We start from the raw sequence: 12,178 nt of genomic DNA on the forward strand, positions 1-12,178 counted from the left end.
CAACTAGGGGTTAAGTGTCTTGCTCAGGGACACATTGGTGTCTCACAGTGGATTCGAACCCGGGTCTCTCACACCAAAGGCATGTGTCTTATCCATTGCGCCACCACCACCCCCCCCTATTTTCTGTCGAAAAATAATGGTTGTCCTTATTTCTGTCGAGTGAGCTGCACAAATAAACATCAAATGAGGACAGGACCACTTGAATGAGAGAACAACACTGACTCAGGTTTACTCACTGTGTCAAAGCTGGTTTCTGCCAGGCAAACCGTCTAGTGTGAAAGTCTATTGTTTTATCTTCATCTTATGCTGACTGTGTATGTTTAGTCAAATGTAAATGGGAATGATGTAAAATAGCATACTGTATATTTGCAAAAGGGTTTATACCTGTGTAAAATAAAATTTCGTATTTGGTCACAGCCTGTCATAATTTGGTTGTAATTGTCAATGTTTTTGTATAAAACTGATGACTGTTGATGTCTGTGTAGTTCATTTGGCAAATTACACATTAAAGTCACTGAGCATGTCAATGTTTTTAGGGCCATACAGCCCACATATGAATGTGTACCATTTTTGAATGTGAATTGTTGTAATAAAAATAAAGACTGCATCTCTTTTTTGAACTTTTTGATCAGAGAGAACAACATAAAAAAATTCTATTAAATAATATTATTTCCAAGGAGGAAAGACATCAGCAATGATCTTAGAGAAGCAATTATGGCTGCCATCAATCTGAGAAGGGTTTTACAGCCATTTTCCTACAATTTGAAGTCCATTATTCTACAGTAAGGAAGATTATTCACAAGTGGAAAACAAAAGACAGTTGCCAATCTTCTCAGGAGTGGACGTCCCAGCAAATTTACCCAAAGGTCAAACTACAATGCTCAGAGAAATCGCACAACACCAAAAAACTACACTTCAGACTCTAAAGGCCTCAGTTCATGGCAGTACAATTAGAAAAAAATAAAATAAATACAGGACAGTGTAACGTTTTGGTTCATGTCAGTCATGTTTCATGTCCTTGTCATGTGTTCCCTTGTCTGATGTGTCATGTTGTCATTGGTTTATTGTATCATTGTTCACATGTGTTCCTTGTCTTGTCTTTAGTCTGTGTATTTAAGCCCACGTTTGCCATGTGTCTTTGTTTTGTATTTTGTTTGTTTGAGGAGCCGCTGTTGGTGAGTCTTGTGTGCCATGCCATGCCAAAGTCTTTGTTTTGTAGTTTGTAGTTTGTATTTTGTTTTGTTTTGGATCTTTGAATAAACTGCTCTTGGGTTTTACAAACTTGCCTCCAGTGGATCCCTATGTTACAGACAGGTATGGCTTCTTTGGAAGGGTTGCCAGGAGAAAGCTTTTACTCTCTAAAAAGAACATGGCAGCACAGCGTAGGCTAGCAAAGTTGCATCTGAACAAACCTCAGGACCTCTGGAACAATGTCAAGTCACCTTTATTTATAAAGAGCTTTTAATACAAATTGTTTTTAAAGCAGCTTTACAGTGATAACAGGAAAATAATGCAACAAAGTTTGTTTCTGCTGTACAGCAGATCTAGAAGAAAATAGCGTCATAGTTCAGCTTAATTGATGGTACATTTTTGTTGTAAACTTTATTCGTTTAGTTTATTTATATATACTGTAGCCGCTCTGGAGAAAACAGTGATGTGATCGTACAGCTCAGTTCAGTTCTCATAATGGTGTCAGTGCAGGCAGATAAAAAATATTGTTGAATATTAAGTGTCCCCAACTAACAAGCCAAAAGCGACAACGTATCGACACGACAGCCATTGACAGCGACAGTAGTAAGGAAATAAAACTCCATCAGGTGACAGAATGGAGAAGAAGAAAAAAACAGTTGTCCTCTGGCCAACGAACGAACAGTGAATGACTTAATAATAGGCAGCATTATAGGTCAGAAGTCAAATTGGATTGGAACATTCAGAATATTTATCCAGTTCTGTCTGGTTGAAGATCAGAGTCATCATGCCGGTATGGGGACGGGTTTGTTGAGGATCAGTGCCAATGGCTGTTGTGTCGATGAGGCCTTCACAGGGGAGTGTCTTGTTGACACAACCTCTGCTGACACTTCAGGGATGCATTGTGGTCGTGTCTAGGTGCAGGTCCTCCATCTGATCTGGATACGGCCCGGAACCAGCTGATTACATCATGCGTTGTGGTCATGTCTAGGCGCAGGTCCACCATCTGATCTGGATACAGCCCGGATCCAGCTGATTACATCATGCGCTGTGGTCGTGTCTAAGCGCAGTTCCACCATCTGATCTGGATACGGCCTGGATCTGGCTGACTACAGTAAACCTCGGAATAAACAAAGACTACTGTAACTTTAGCATAGATGCCATCCTTCTTATAATGTAACGAGTACATCATGTGTTATAGGAAGTGTGACAGACAAGACAAACGTGGAGATGTTTGGCCATAATGCACATCGTCAAGTTAGGCTAAAACTAAACACAGCATATCAGCACAAACACCTCATATCAACTGTCTATCACGCTAATCGAGGGTTGATTATTTTTGGCTTGTTTTGCAGCCACAAGACTTGTGCACCTTGCAGTCAATGAGTCGACCATGAACTCCTCAGTATACCAAAGTATTCTAGAGTCAAATGTGAGGCCATCTGTCTGAAATTGTCATGCAATAGGACAATTATCTAAAGCACACCAGCAAATCTGCAACAGAATGGCTGAAAAGGAAAATGACACTGTGGGTGTTACACTGGCCCAGTCAAAGTCCAGACCCCAACGCGATTAAAATGCTGTAGCGGGACTTTCAAAGAGCTGTGCATAAACAAATGGCAGCAAAACTCAATGAACTGAAGCAAAGTTGTAAAGAAGAGCGGACCAATAGTCCTCCTGTTACCGTCACACAGAAAAGGATTCCTTCAACGTATTGCTGTTAAAAGTGGCTCTACAAATTATTGAATCATAGGGTGTAGTTAGTTTGTCACCCATGCTTTTCCATTTTGGCTTTATTTTTGTTAAATAATGACACGGTGTAATATGTCATTTGTTGTTGTTAATCTGAGGTTGTATTTATCTAATTTGAAGACCTGCTAATGAACAGAAGATTTTTATTACGTTCTGATACGTAAAACCATAAAATTATAAAGGGTGTCCTTTCTTTGTCCACATTATTGTGTGTGTGCGTGCGTGCTCTTCTCTCTGGTCTTGATATAACCTATATAGTTCAGTGACTGCTAATACAGCCATCGAGCAGCAGATGGTAGTAACAGGCTTTAGAGAACTTGTTAGTTATAAGTAAACCTCAAAGCAAGACAGGCAGATGATAATGAGACAAAATGGATCATTTTGTTTACTTTTGAAGTTGCAATTTTTCAAAGATACAAAAGTATCTTCTGTCAATTCAAGAGCTATTGTTGTAACTGAATTAAAAAGATAATTTGAAAACAACATTTATAAACACTTAAAATACCATTTAGAATTTATTTGTAATATTTTGGGCTCATATGAGTCTAATGGACTGTTTACACATTTTGATTCGATTACACTGTTGCTTCTCTAAATACTGCTATTCTTGCAATAGCTCTGTAAATATTGCCACACTGTGCAAAGCTACCCACACTTCAGCTGGTCAAACTACCTCAGGTCTACCTCAGGTCACTGAGGAAGTGACTACGTAAAAAAAAAAAAAAAAAGATGACAGACTGAAATGACTAAATCCTCGCAAGCTCTGTCTTGTTTTGGACTCTCTTTGGCTGAATACATGTTTGCATGACTGCTGATATCAAGCACACTCCCTGCATTGTTCAACCTACTTCAGGAAATCATCTATAACCAACACCAATCGCTGTGAAAACAATAAGCCTGAAAGTCAACCCAATACTCAAAATGTTAAATAAAGCCCCAAACATAGTTATAGTCCTGTTTATGTAAGGTAAATTAATTCTTACTGACCATCATGATTAACAGTGTAAAGAGAATGTGATTTGATTAGTGTAGTTCCGCATTATGCTGATGGCCAGCTGTAGCTAAATTGATTGTGAAGGCTGTCTGTGCGCTTCCTGTTTTGCAAGTGTGCTTAGTGGACCAATAGTTGCTTTAAGTTTCCACTCTTGAGATAGAGACGTATTGGATAAAGTATTGGCAAAACTGTCTCAGACGTATCAAAAGGAGTAGTGGACCTTCTTAAAAGGTAAAAAATATATTATACTTTGTCCAGACATCAGTTTTTTGAATGAATATACTTGCAGTGGACTCAAAAAAGTTGTATTATTATTATTATTATTAATATTATTAATAATATATTTTTTATGTGTATTATATTATGTGTCTTTCATTTCAATGGATTTTGAAAAACGTTATAATTATGAGTTGTCTTTTTCTGGCTCCTGCACTTATCCAAAGCATTAACTATAATAAAATATTGACCAAGCAATAATTCTTATATAAATTGCCTTTAAAAAAATCATACAAAACAATAACATAATCGACAAAAAAGGCTTGCTCATTCGCGTGCGTGTGTGTCTCTGTGTGTGTTTGTGCGTGTGCATATTTGAGTGTGTTTACCCGGAAGATTGCAATATCCGAAATCCTTGTCCTTGTGGGGACATTTTTTGGTCCCCATGAGGAAAATACCTTATAAATCATCATACTTAGTGATGTTTTTTGAAAATATAAAAATTCAGAAAGCTTTCTGTGATGGCAAGGTTAAGGGTTAGCAGATAGAATATACAGTTTGTATAGTATAAACATATTATGTATATGGAATGTCCCCATAAAACATGGAAACCCAACGTGTGTGTGTGTGTGTGTGTGTGTGTGTGTGTGTGTGTGTGTGAGAGAGAGAGAGAGAGAGAGAGAGAGAGAGAGAGAGAGAGAGAGATTTTAGCTTTTATTTTACTTGTTTAATATTATTAATATTATATTATTTTAATATTATAAAAGTGTTTATAGCCCAAGTCATAGGCGTAGCCACCGGTGCCACCCACAGTGGATGCAGAATTATAATTATTTTTTAAAGTCTTCATAAAAAAACTAATTCTAAACTTGTACTATTGTTGTTTACTTACAATATTTGTAAATTTTAATTTAATTTTTTAATTATTATCGTTAAAACAATATCTGCCGACTTTCGGACTGCCAACCAATCCGCAAACAGCCGCTGACTGTTGTGCTGTTGAGGCTCGCGCAGAGGAGAAATGGAAACAATTGAGCGCAGTTCACACAAAGAAACTTAATGAACATACAGCCGAGCGGTTAATTAATTAATGTTTTTATATTTATAACATATGATATGATACAGTTAAGCAACATCACACGACCACGAGTGCCGAATACCATCACGATTGAAAATGTGACAGTGTCATATTGAACATGTGTTTATTGAATATGACAGTTCAATAAACAAGTAATTAATATCAAGTCACGTACATTTTAGACACAATATTGACTGTTTTTGTTCTATTTGTGCAGCGAAAATAGTTCCAAACAAAGATTACAGCAGAACCACAGCGGATCTCACCGGAACACATAACCGCATTACTGAATGATTCAGCGCTTTGAACGAATCGGTTGAGTCAAAGATTCAATGACCCATTAAACAACTGCCTCATTCCTGAATGATTCAGCTGTTTGAACGAATCATTTGAATAAATGACTCAATAACTCACTCATTAAGACGGTCACCTGCCGCCCTCTACTGGTGGTTTAGTTTCCTGTTTAAAAGTAGGCTCTCATTCTTTCCAATATTTAATATTTGTATATTCAAAAAATATTTAAAACAATCTCATAACATTATTTAATGCAGTTGTAATTTTTCAGTGTAAATTAATTAATTTGATTGGTAACAGCCATATAGAGTCTTATTATTCCAATTTAATTTATTGATTTAAAATGAAAGATGAAACAAATTTTAAAACGATTAGGGGAAAATGCTCTTTATAAAGGTTAAAATATCATAAATATGCAGATTTAAATATGTAAAAGCTGACTGAACACTGATGAGAATATTGCCTCAGAATAAATTATTTTCCTAAAACACACAAAAAAAAATCCAATTTTTTTCTGGACAAGCAATTTTTTTACTTGGACAAGTGAATGACCGATTTACTTGTTCGAAAGACAAGCACATGAAAAGGCTTAATGTTGATCCCTGAGTTATATTGTATATGGGCCTAGTATTATGGTTATGTGGCGAGCCTGAGTAGCCTTACACATCAGCCCAGTCTATTTTGTTAAGTTGATACGCCGGGTCTGGTGTTTGTTTTTTTTGTGCACATTAATCTGACTAAATGTGGCACACCCAGTTATTCTTATGCACATCCAGAGACGGTTTTCTGCTACACTAGTGAGTAAACCTTATCAACATCATGAAATGCTGTACTCTGTTTTTTGTTCATTCTTATCATAAATAATAGTCATCTTGTGATAATCGTGCTGCATGCATTATACACTTCGTAAACTGTTTCGATATGGATCTGGCTAATGTAGGTCACATTACTCAATAGACTGCTGTCATTGCAACATGGGCCTACAGTATATTGACCATCCACTGTGACAGCAATAGAGCATGACAGCTTCATAAATGTTTAACACCCACGAATGACAGATTGGTATGAATGCTCTGTGAATAATCTTTAACACCAATGCCTTGATCTCGCTTTTATGAACAGGGTTCCCACTCATTTTGACCAATGATTTTCCATGTTTTACAGACATTCATGATTATGGGGTAATGTTAAAAAAAATATTTTTTTTTTCAAAGTGATTACCCTCACAAAGAGAAATTTCTAACACAACTGTAAAATTCTGAATTTCCCCCCATTTCCCTGATATTTTTCCATTCATGAAGATTTCTACCTAATTTAAATCAGTGGGTTTCAACCTATTTGCATGTAGATTATAAAAGTGTAAACTTGACAAGCCAGATTCAAGCCTGCATCTCCATGAGCCATTATGTTACGAGCATATGAATTGCCGACTGTGCCACAACTCAAGCAGCAGTTTCCTTGTTGTGCCACAAGTAGGCTAAGCAATCCTATTAGAATTGCAAAAATGTGACAAACTAACAAACAACCACCTTATATCTAAATGTGTGAAGACCGTAGCACTTCAAAATATATTTATAATATTTACAATCCTACAGTGACACTCATCTATGCAAAATAATAAAGCAAAGGAAATTACTCTGATCCACAAACCGCGCGTCATCGGATCTACAGGCTATCTAAATTTGTGTGACGCTCTACTCCCGCCTCTATCGCAGCTCTCACCCATAGCTCTCACCGCTGGGCTGATCTGCCAGCGCCTTGCACGCGCGCCATGGCTGATTTTTTCCTGAGCGCTGATTGCTGGAGCTCTTCGCTATCGTACTCTCCCATTGGCTCTCAGGATGGGTTACCGTGAACCAATGCGCTCAGAGGCTTGATGTACCAGCTGAACGCTCGCTTGACTTTTGCAGTACAGCTGGACCGCGAAGGGGGCGTGCCGGTGCCGCAGTAAGCAACTTTTCGTCAGCGGGTTTTTAGTTATGGTGGTCGTCACGTTTTTAAATGAAGTTTAAAAGCACGAAGGAAAAATCTGTACTTGTTCAAACTATAGAAGAACAAACGTCTGTCGTTTGGGAAACAAACTACGGGTTTCAATGAATTGCACCAGGTAAGAATACAGAGTGCGTCATAGTGCAGCAAGGGGGTTTATCACTTCTCACTGATCGCTGGAAAAGATTACCTCTGAATATCTTTTATAATTTAGATTCAATTTAAAATATTATTTTTACTTAATTAAATGATTATGTGGACATTGCCAATGTTAAGCTGTTCTTACTAGTATATGTTTATGTTGCTAGTATTTTTTTAATTGCTGGAAAAATTGTAATAGCTGGTGATAATTGTTAACTGTCTTTTTCAATTCCTCTAGTATCTATAGATATTTGTAAATTCATCAGATACTAGTATACTATTTGTTCCAAAAGTGACTACTAGCCTGCTACTAATCTATTTGTCATTATACTTCATATTTCATTTACTAATAGTTACTACCCTATAGTCACAAGGTAACTATTCGATTCTATTCTATTCTATTTTTATTTTTTTTTAACTAATTTTACTAGTGAATTCTATGGGGTTTCATACAGATTTCACTTCTATTCATGTCTAGACTAGTATGTTGTTTAAGTATGGGTACTTATTCTACTTTCTAGTACATATTCTAGTTTCTAGTCTCTGTTATAGCTTTACTAGTACTTGTTAGATAGTAGTACTTATTTATGAGACACTGTTTATCCCAAATGTAACCAGTAATATTTCTTATTGGAAGTAATGACTAGCCAGATTGCCTACGTTATAAGTAAAAATCACTGTCTATCCCACATGTAACCAGTAATATTTCTTATTTGAAATAATGACTAGCCAGATTGCATACGTTATAGGTAAAAATCAGACAAAAATGTAACTAGTAAGAATTGAAATACACACTAGTCTAACAAGGTACTACTGACTTTTAGTGAAAACTGGAATCGATATTTTAGTTTTGTATATTTTATACTTTGTTGCTTTTGGATTCATCCCAATTCTTAACTCTACATATGGTATGTTTTCATATATTAAAAATAAATCTGTTATAATTTGAAAAGCTATGGCATTTTTTTTTAGAAATAGCTTAATCTAGCTGTACAATAGTGGTTTTGTTTACTCATTCTCTAAATTCTGGGCAAGTCTTTATGTGACTGTCACATCTCCTGCTTAATTGGTCACTGTAATGTTTTTCACCATTGTCTTCATGACAGGGTTCTGCAGATACTGAACCCCAGGCCAATGCCAAGTCCAATTATGCCTGTGGATGTGGCAATGAGAATCTGTCTGGCACACTCACCGCCTCTTCGCAGTTTCCTCAGTTCATATGAGGACTGCAAGTCCAGGTACTTAGTCAACCAGTACAAACCTCTGCGATCCTGCATCAGCTCCAAGACCGACGTGAACACTGCCAACCTAGGATGGAAGAGTCCCGAGACCAAAGCTAAAAAGAAAGTGGTTTTTGCTGACTCCAAAGGCATGTCTCTGACAGCAGTCCATGTGTTTAAGGAATTCGAGGAAGACCCCATGTTAGACCTGCAGTTTGAATTATCAGACCTGGAGGATGCCATTGTGGGCCTAAAGGCTGAGGAGAAGGAGAAGAATTTCATTTTGGACTTTCCTCAGCCTGCCGCAGACTATTTGGACTTCCGAAACAGTCTAAAGAAGAACCTGGTATGCTTGGAAAACTGTATAATTCAAGAGAGATCACTCACCGGCACGGTCAAAGTGATCAATGTAAGCTTTGAGAAGGTCGTCCATGTGCGAATAACATTTGATTCATGGAAAAGCTATGCTGACATTCCTTGTACGTACATGAATAATGTTTATGGATGCGAGGATGTTGACACCTTCTCATTTTCCATCGACCTTCCAAGTTCTGTGGCCCCACATGAGCAGATGGAGTTCTGCATATCCTACAAAACGCATGATACGACATACTGGGACAATAACGACGGGGAAAATTACAAGCTGGTACATACAGAGAACGACCCCAGCCAGGCTAATGTCACCCAAACGACGACAACAGATTTTAAGAATCAAGGCAAACGGCCAGAGATGGAGTTTGATCAGTTCGGGAGCCCGAGAACATCTAGTGGATTCTTCCCCGAGTGGCAGAGCTGGGGTCATATTGAGAACACCACCCCCTACTGGTGACAGTTCAAGACCCTCTGACGAATTTGAAGTAAATCTTGTAACAAGGGCAAATGCAAATGGAGCGCCTGGTTCGTTTCAAAATTGACTTCTGAAAAGTCGAGTAGAGTAGAAAGAAATTAGCAATGACACCCTCAAAAGAAAACTCTTTTTGGCCATGTTTGTCCAAATTATTTCATTGTTGGTGTATGTTTTTGAGATACACGTTTAGTTTAAAATTAGATGTTTGGGCTCTGAAATTATGAAAATTTGAGACTAACCATGTTAACCATATGGCAGTTACTCAGAATGAAAAATGTTGGTTTATGTTATTTTTCAAATTTTGTAGCACACTATGTACGCTATTCTGTAGATCTGACATGAGGTAAACCAACAATTTTCATAACATAGATGCCTTCCTTTGTGTTGTTCTGTGATTAACTGTAATACAATGGCATCATTTCGGATATCTTTACAAATGTCCTTCTATAATGGGAACAACTAGCACTTACTCTGAAATAGATTCTTCAAAACACTATTTTGTTACCTTGAAGGGTAATCATTTTGTTGTTACCCATCTGAAATCACTGAATTTTGGGAATCCTGCTTCTGAAACGTAACTGGACATAAATATGTAATTTAAGTCATCCTTAAAAGGATGGAAGTTCTGTCATTTACTCAACTTCATTTCATTCCAAACCTGTATGCATTTCTCTCTTCTAGCACAAAAGAAGATAAAATACAATTATATATAAAGAAAGTAAATGGGGTAGAATATTGTTTTGGACCCCACTGACTCTCTTTGTCATTGTATGGACAAAACAGTTCTTCAAAATATCTTCCTTAGTGTTCCACTGAAGGAAAAAAGTTGTAAAGGTTTAAAGGTTTAGGAGTAAATGATGACAGAATTTTCAATTTTGGGTGAACTGTCCCTTCAAGAGCAGCACTGCATAAAACACGTTATTCTCAAATTATGGAAGTGGAATAATCTGGTACAATATGAGATTGCTTCATATTGAAGTTTTTGTATCTCATTTGATAGTACCAGTTTATCGGTCACTTTTTAGTGAATGCACTAAGCATGATGCATTATAAGGGAGTCCATGAGAGATAATGATACCCATTAAGTGCTAAATCCCTGCTGTTGCACTTTCGATTTTTCCTACGTCTGATCTGCTTTTTTAAAGCTCCACTCTTAATGTATTTTACACTTCTTTCCTACAACATTTTTGCTGCTATGGTTTTTGTGTGTGCCTGTGTGTGCTGCATTGTGATTTATGACCCGTGGTGTGTGGAAACTCTCCAGTGTTATTTGGAGGATAGAAGATGAGGGAATTTTGGATGTAACTTTAAGGAGGTCGTAGTATGTGAGGAAGAGTGGCTAAGGAGAACGATAATATTGAATGAGATTGTTGCCTTTTTCATGATTATGTCCTCCCTTTCACTGAAATAGAAAAATCGGTTGAGATTGACGCCTTGAACAAAGGTGATGGTGGACTGTGATGAACCGTAAGCTGCTGTAATTGCGGAGAGGGATCATGTAGGTTGAATGTAAAAAGGGGCCTACACAAGCCACAGTGTATGCCTACATATTTTTCTACTGCAAAGAAAGATGTTTGTTTGAAAGAATGTTGTACTATACTCTGTGTTCCTGTTAGAAATAAAACCTAATGTTTCTATGAAGAATGAACTTCTGCTTTTTTTTTGGTTGTAAATATGGCATGTTTTACTTCCACTTCTTCAGATTAATACCATCACTTCAATATCAGAGTGAAATATAAGACGACTCAGAATATACAAATATTAACTTCCAGGCCTCTGGTTTAATGACTGTAAATGTTATGTTTTGGTTTGTATCTGCATGTTTTGACATTTTAGGGTCTATCAATCCTGAATGTGAGGAATAAATAGCTGTTTGCCTCAAAAAGGAGAGAGAGAAAAAAGGTGTCTAGTGAGCAGGCTGCCAGTTAGCACAAATTTGTTTAAATTAATGAAGAACACACGTCCAGTAACATACTGAGTGCTGTTAAGATCGCTGACAAACATTTGCTCCCATAGCTAGGGGAAGTTCAGCTGGAAATAAACCATTTGTTTACTCTTGATATACACAATAATTTACCAGATGTTGTATAACATGATGTTTTTTGTGAGAAAATTTCAGTGCAGCCTGTATGCTGATGTTTAGCCAAATGTTTAGTTTTGGTATTGATGTTCAGTAATTTACATTCTTGTCCAGATATGATTTGCCTACTAATTTGACTAAAAACTGACTGTTAGGTTTTTTAAGTCTCACCCTGCACATTAAAAATGATATACCTAGTGGAAATATATAAAGGTTAAAAAGTCTGAGACCACTATATAAATCTGGGATTTAAAATCTAATTTAAACCTAGAAGTAAACTTGGAGAATATTTATTTTAGGTTCTGTAGCACTATGTCTTGGTCACTAATTTAAATAAGAACATTTCTGACACTGATCATGTGATTCTTTTATAAAGACA

At 36.9% G+C, this 12,178-nt stretch overlaps 1 protein-coding gene and 1 long non-coding RNA gene across 3 annotated transcripts; one reads left to right on the forward strand and one right to left on the reverse strand.

Moving 5' to 3' along the window:
* Positions 1-1,428: 1,428 nt before the first annotated feature.
* On the reverse strand, positions 1,429-4,015 carry LOC309484928. The gene is made up of 2 exons (XR_014201007.1): positions 3,924-4,015; positions 1,429-2,308 (listed from the first exon to the last, which is right to left on the reverse strand). It is a non-coding gene; the product is annotated as an uncharacterized lncRNA (long non-coding RNA).
* Positions 4,016-4,029: 14 nt separating this feature from the next.
* On the forward strand, positions 4,030-11,367 carry ppp1r3cb (protein phosphatase 1, regulatory subunit 3Cb). Of its 2 annotated transcripts, none has more exons than XM_082151421.1 (2): positions 4,030-4,165; positions 8,759-11,367. In XM_082151421.1, the coding sequence occupies exon 2, from the start codon at positions 8,787-8,789 to the stop codon at positions 9,699-9,701; it is 915 nt and encodes a 304-aa protein (XP_082007547.1). In that variant the 5' UTR covers positions 4,030-4,165; positions 8,759-8,786; the 3' UTR covers positions 9,702-11,367. The 2 variants fall into 2 exon arrangements, with proteins under 2 accessions (XP_082007547.1, XP_082007546.1); XM_082151420.1 differs by lacking the exon at positions 4,030-4,165 and adding an exon at positions 7,434-7,629.
* Positions 11,368-12,178: the final 811 nt, after the last annotated feature.

This window comes from Leuciscus leuciscus, assembly GCF_965113295.1.
Source record: "Leuciscus leuciscus genome assembly, chromosome: 21".
Lineage (NCBI taxonomy): Eukaryota > Metazoa > Chordata > Actinopteri > Cypriniformes > Leuciscidae > Leuciscus > Leuciscus leuciscus.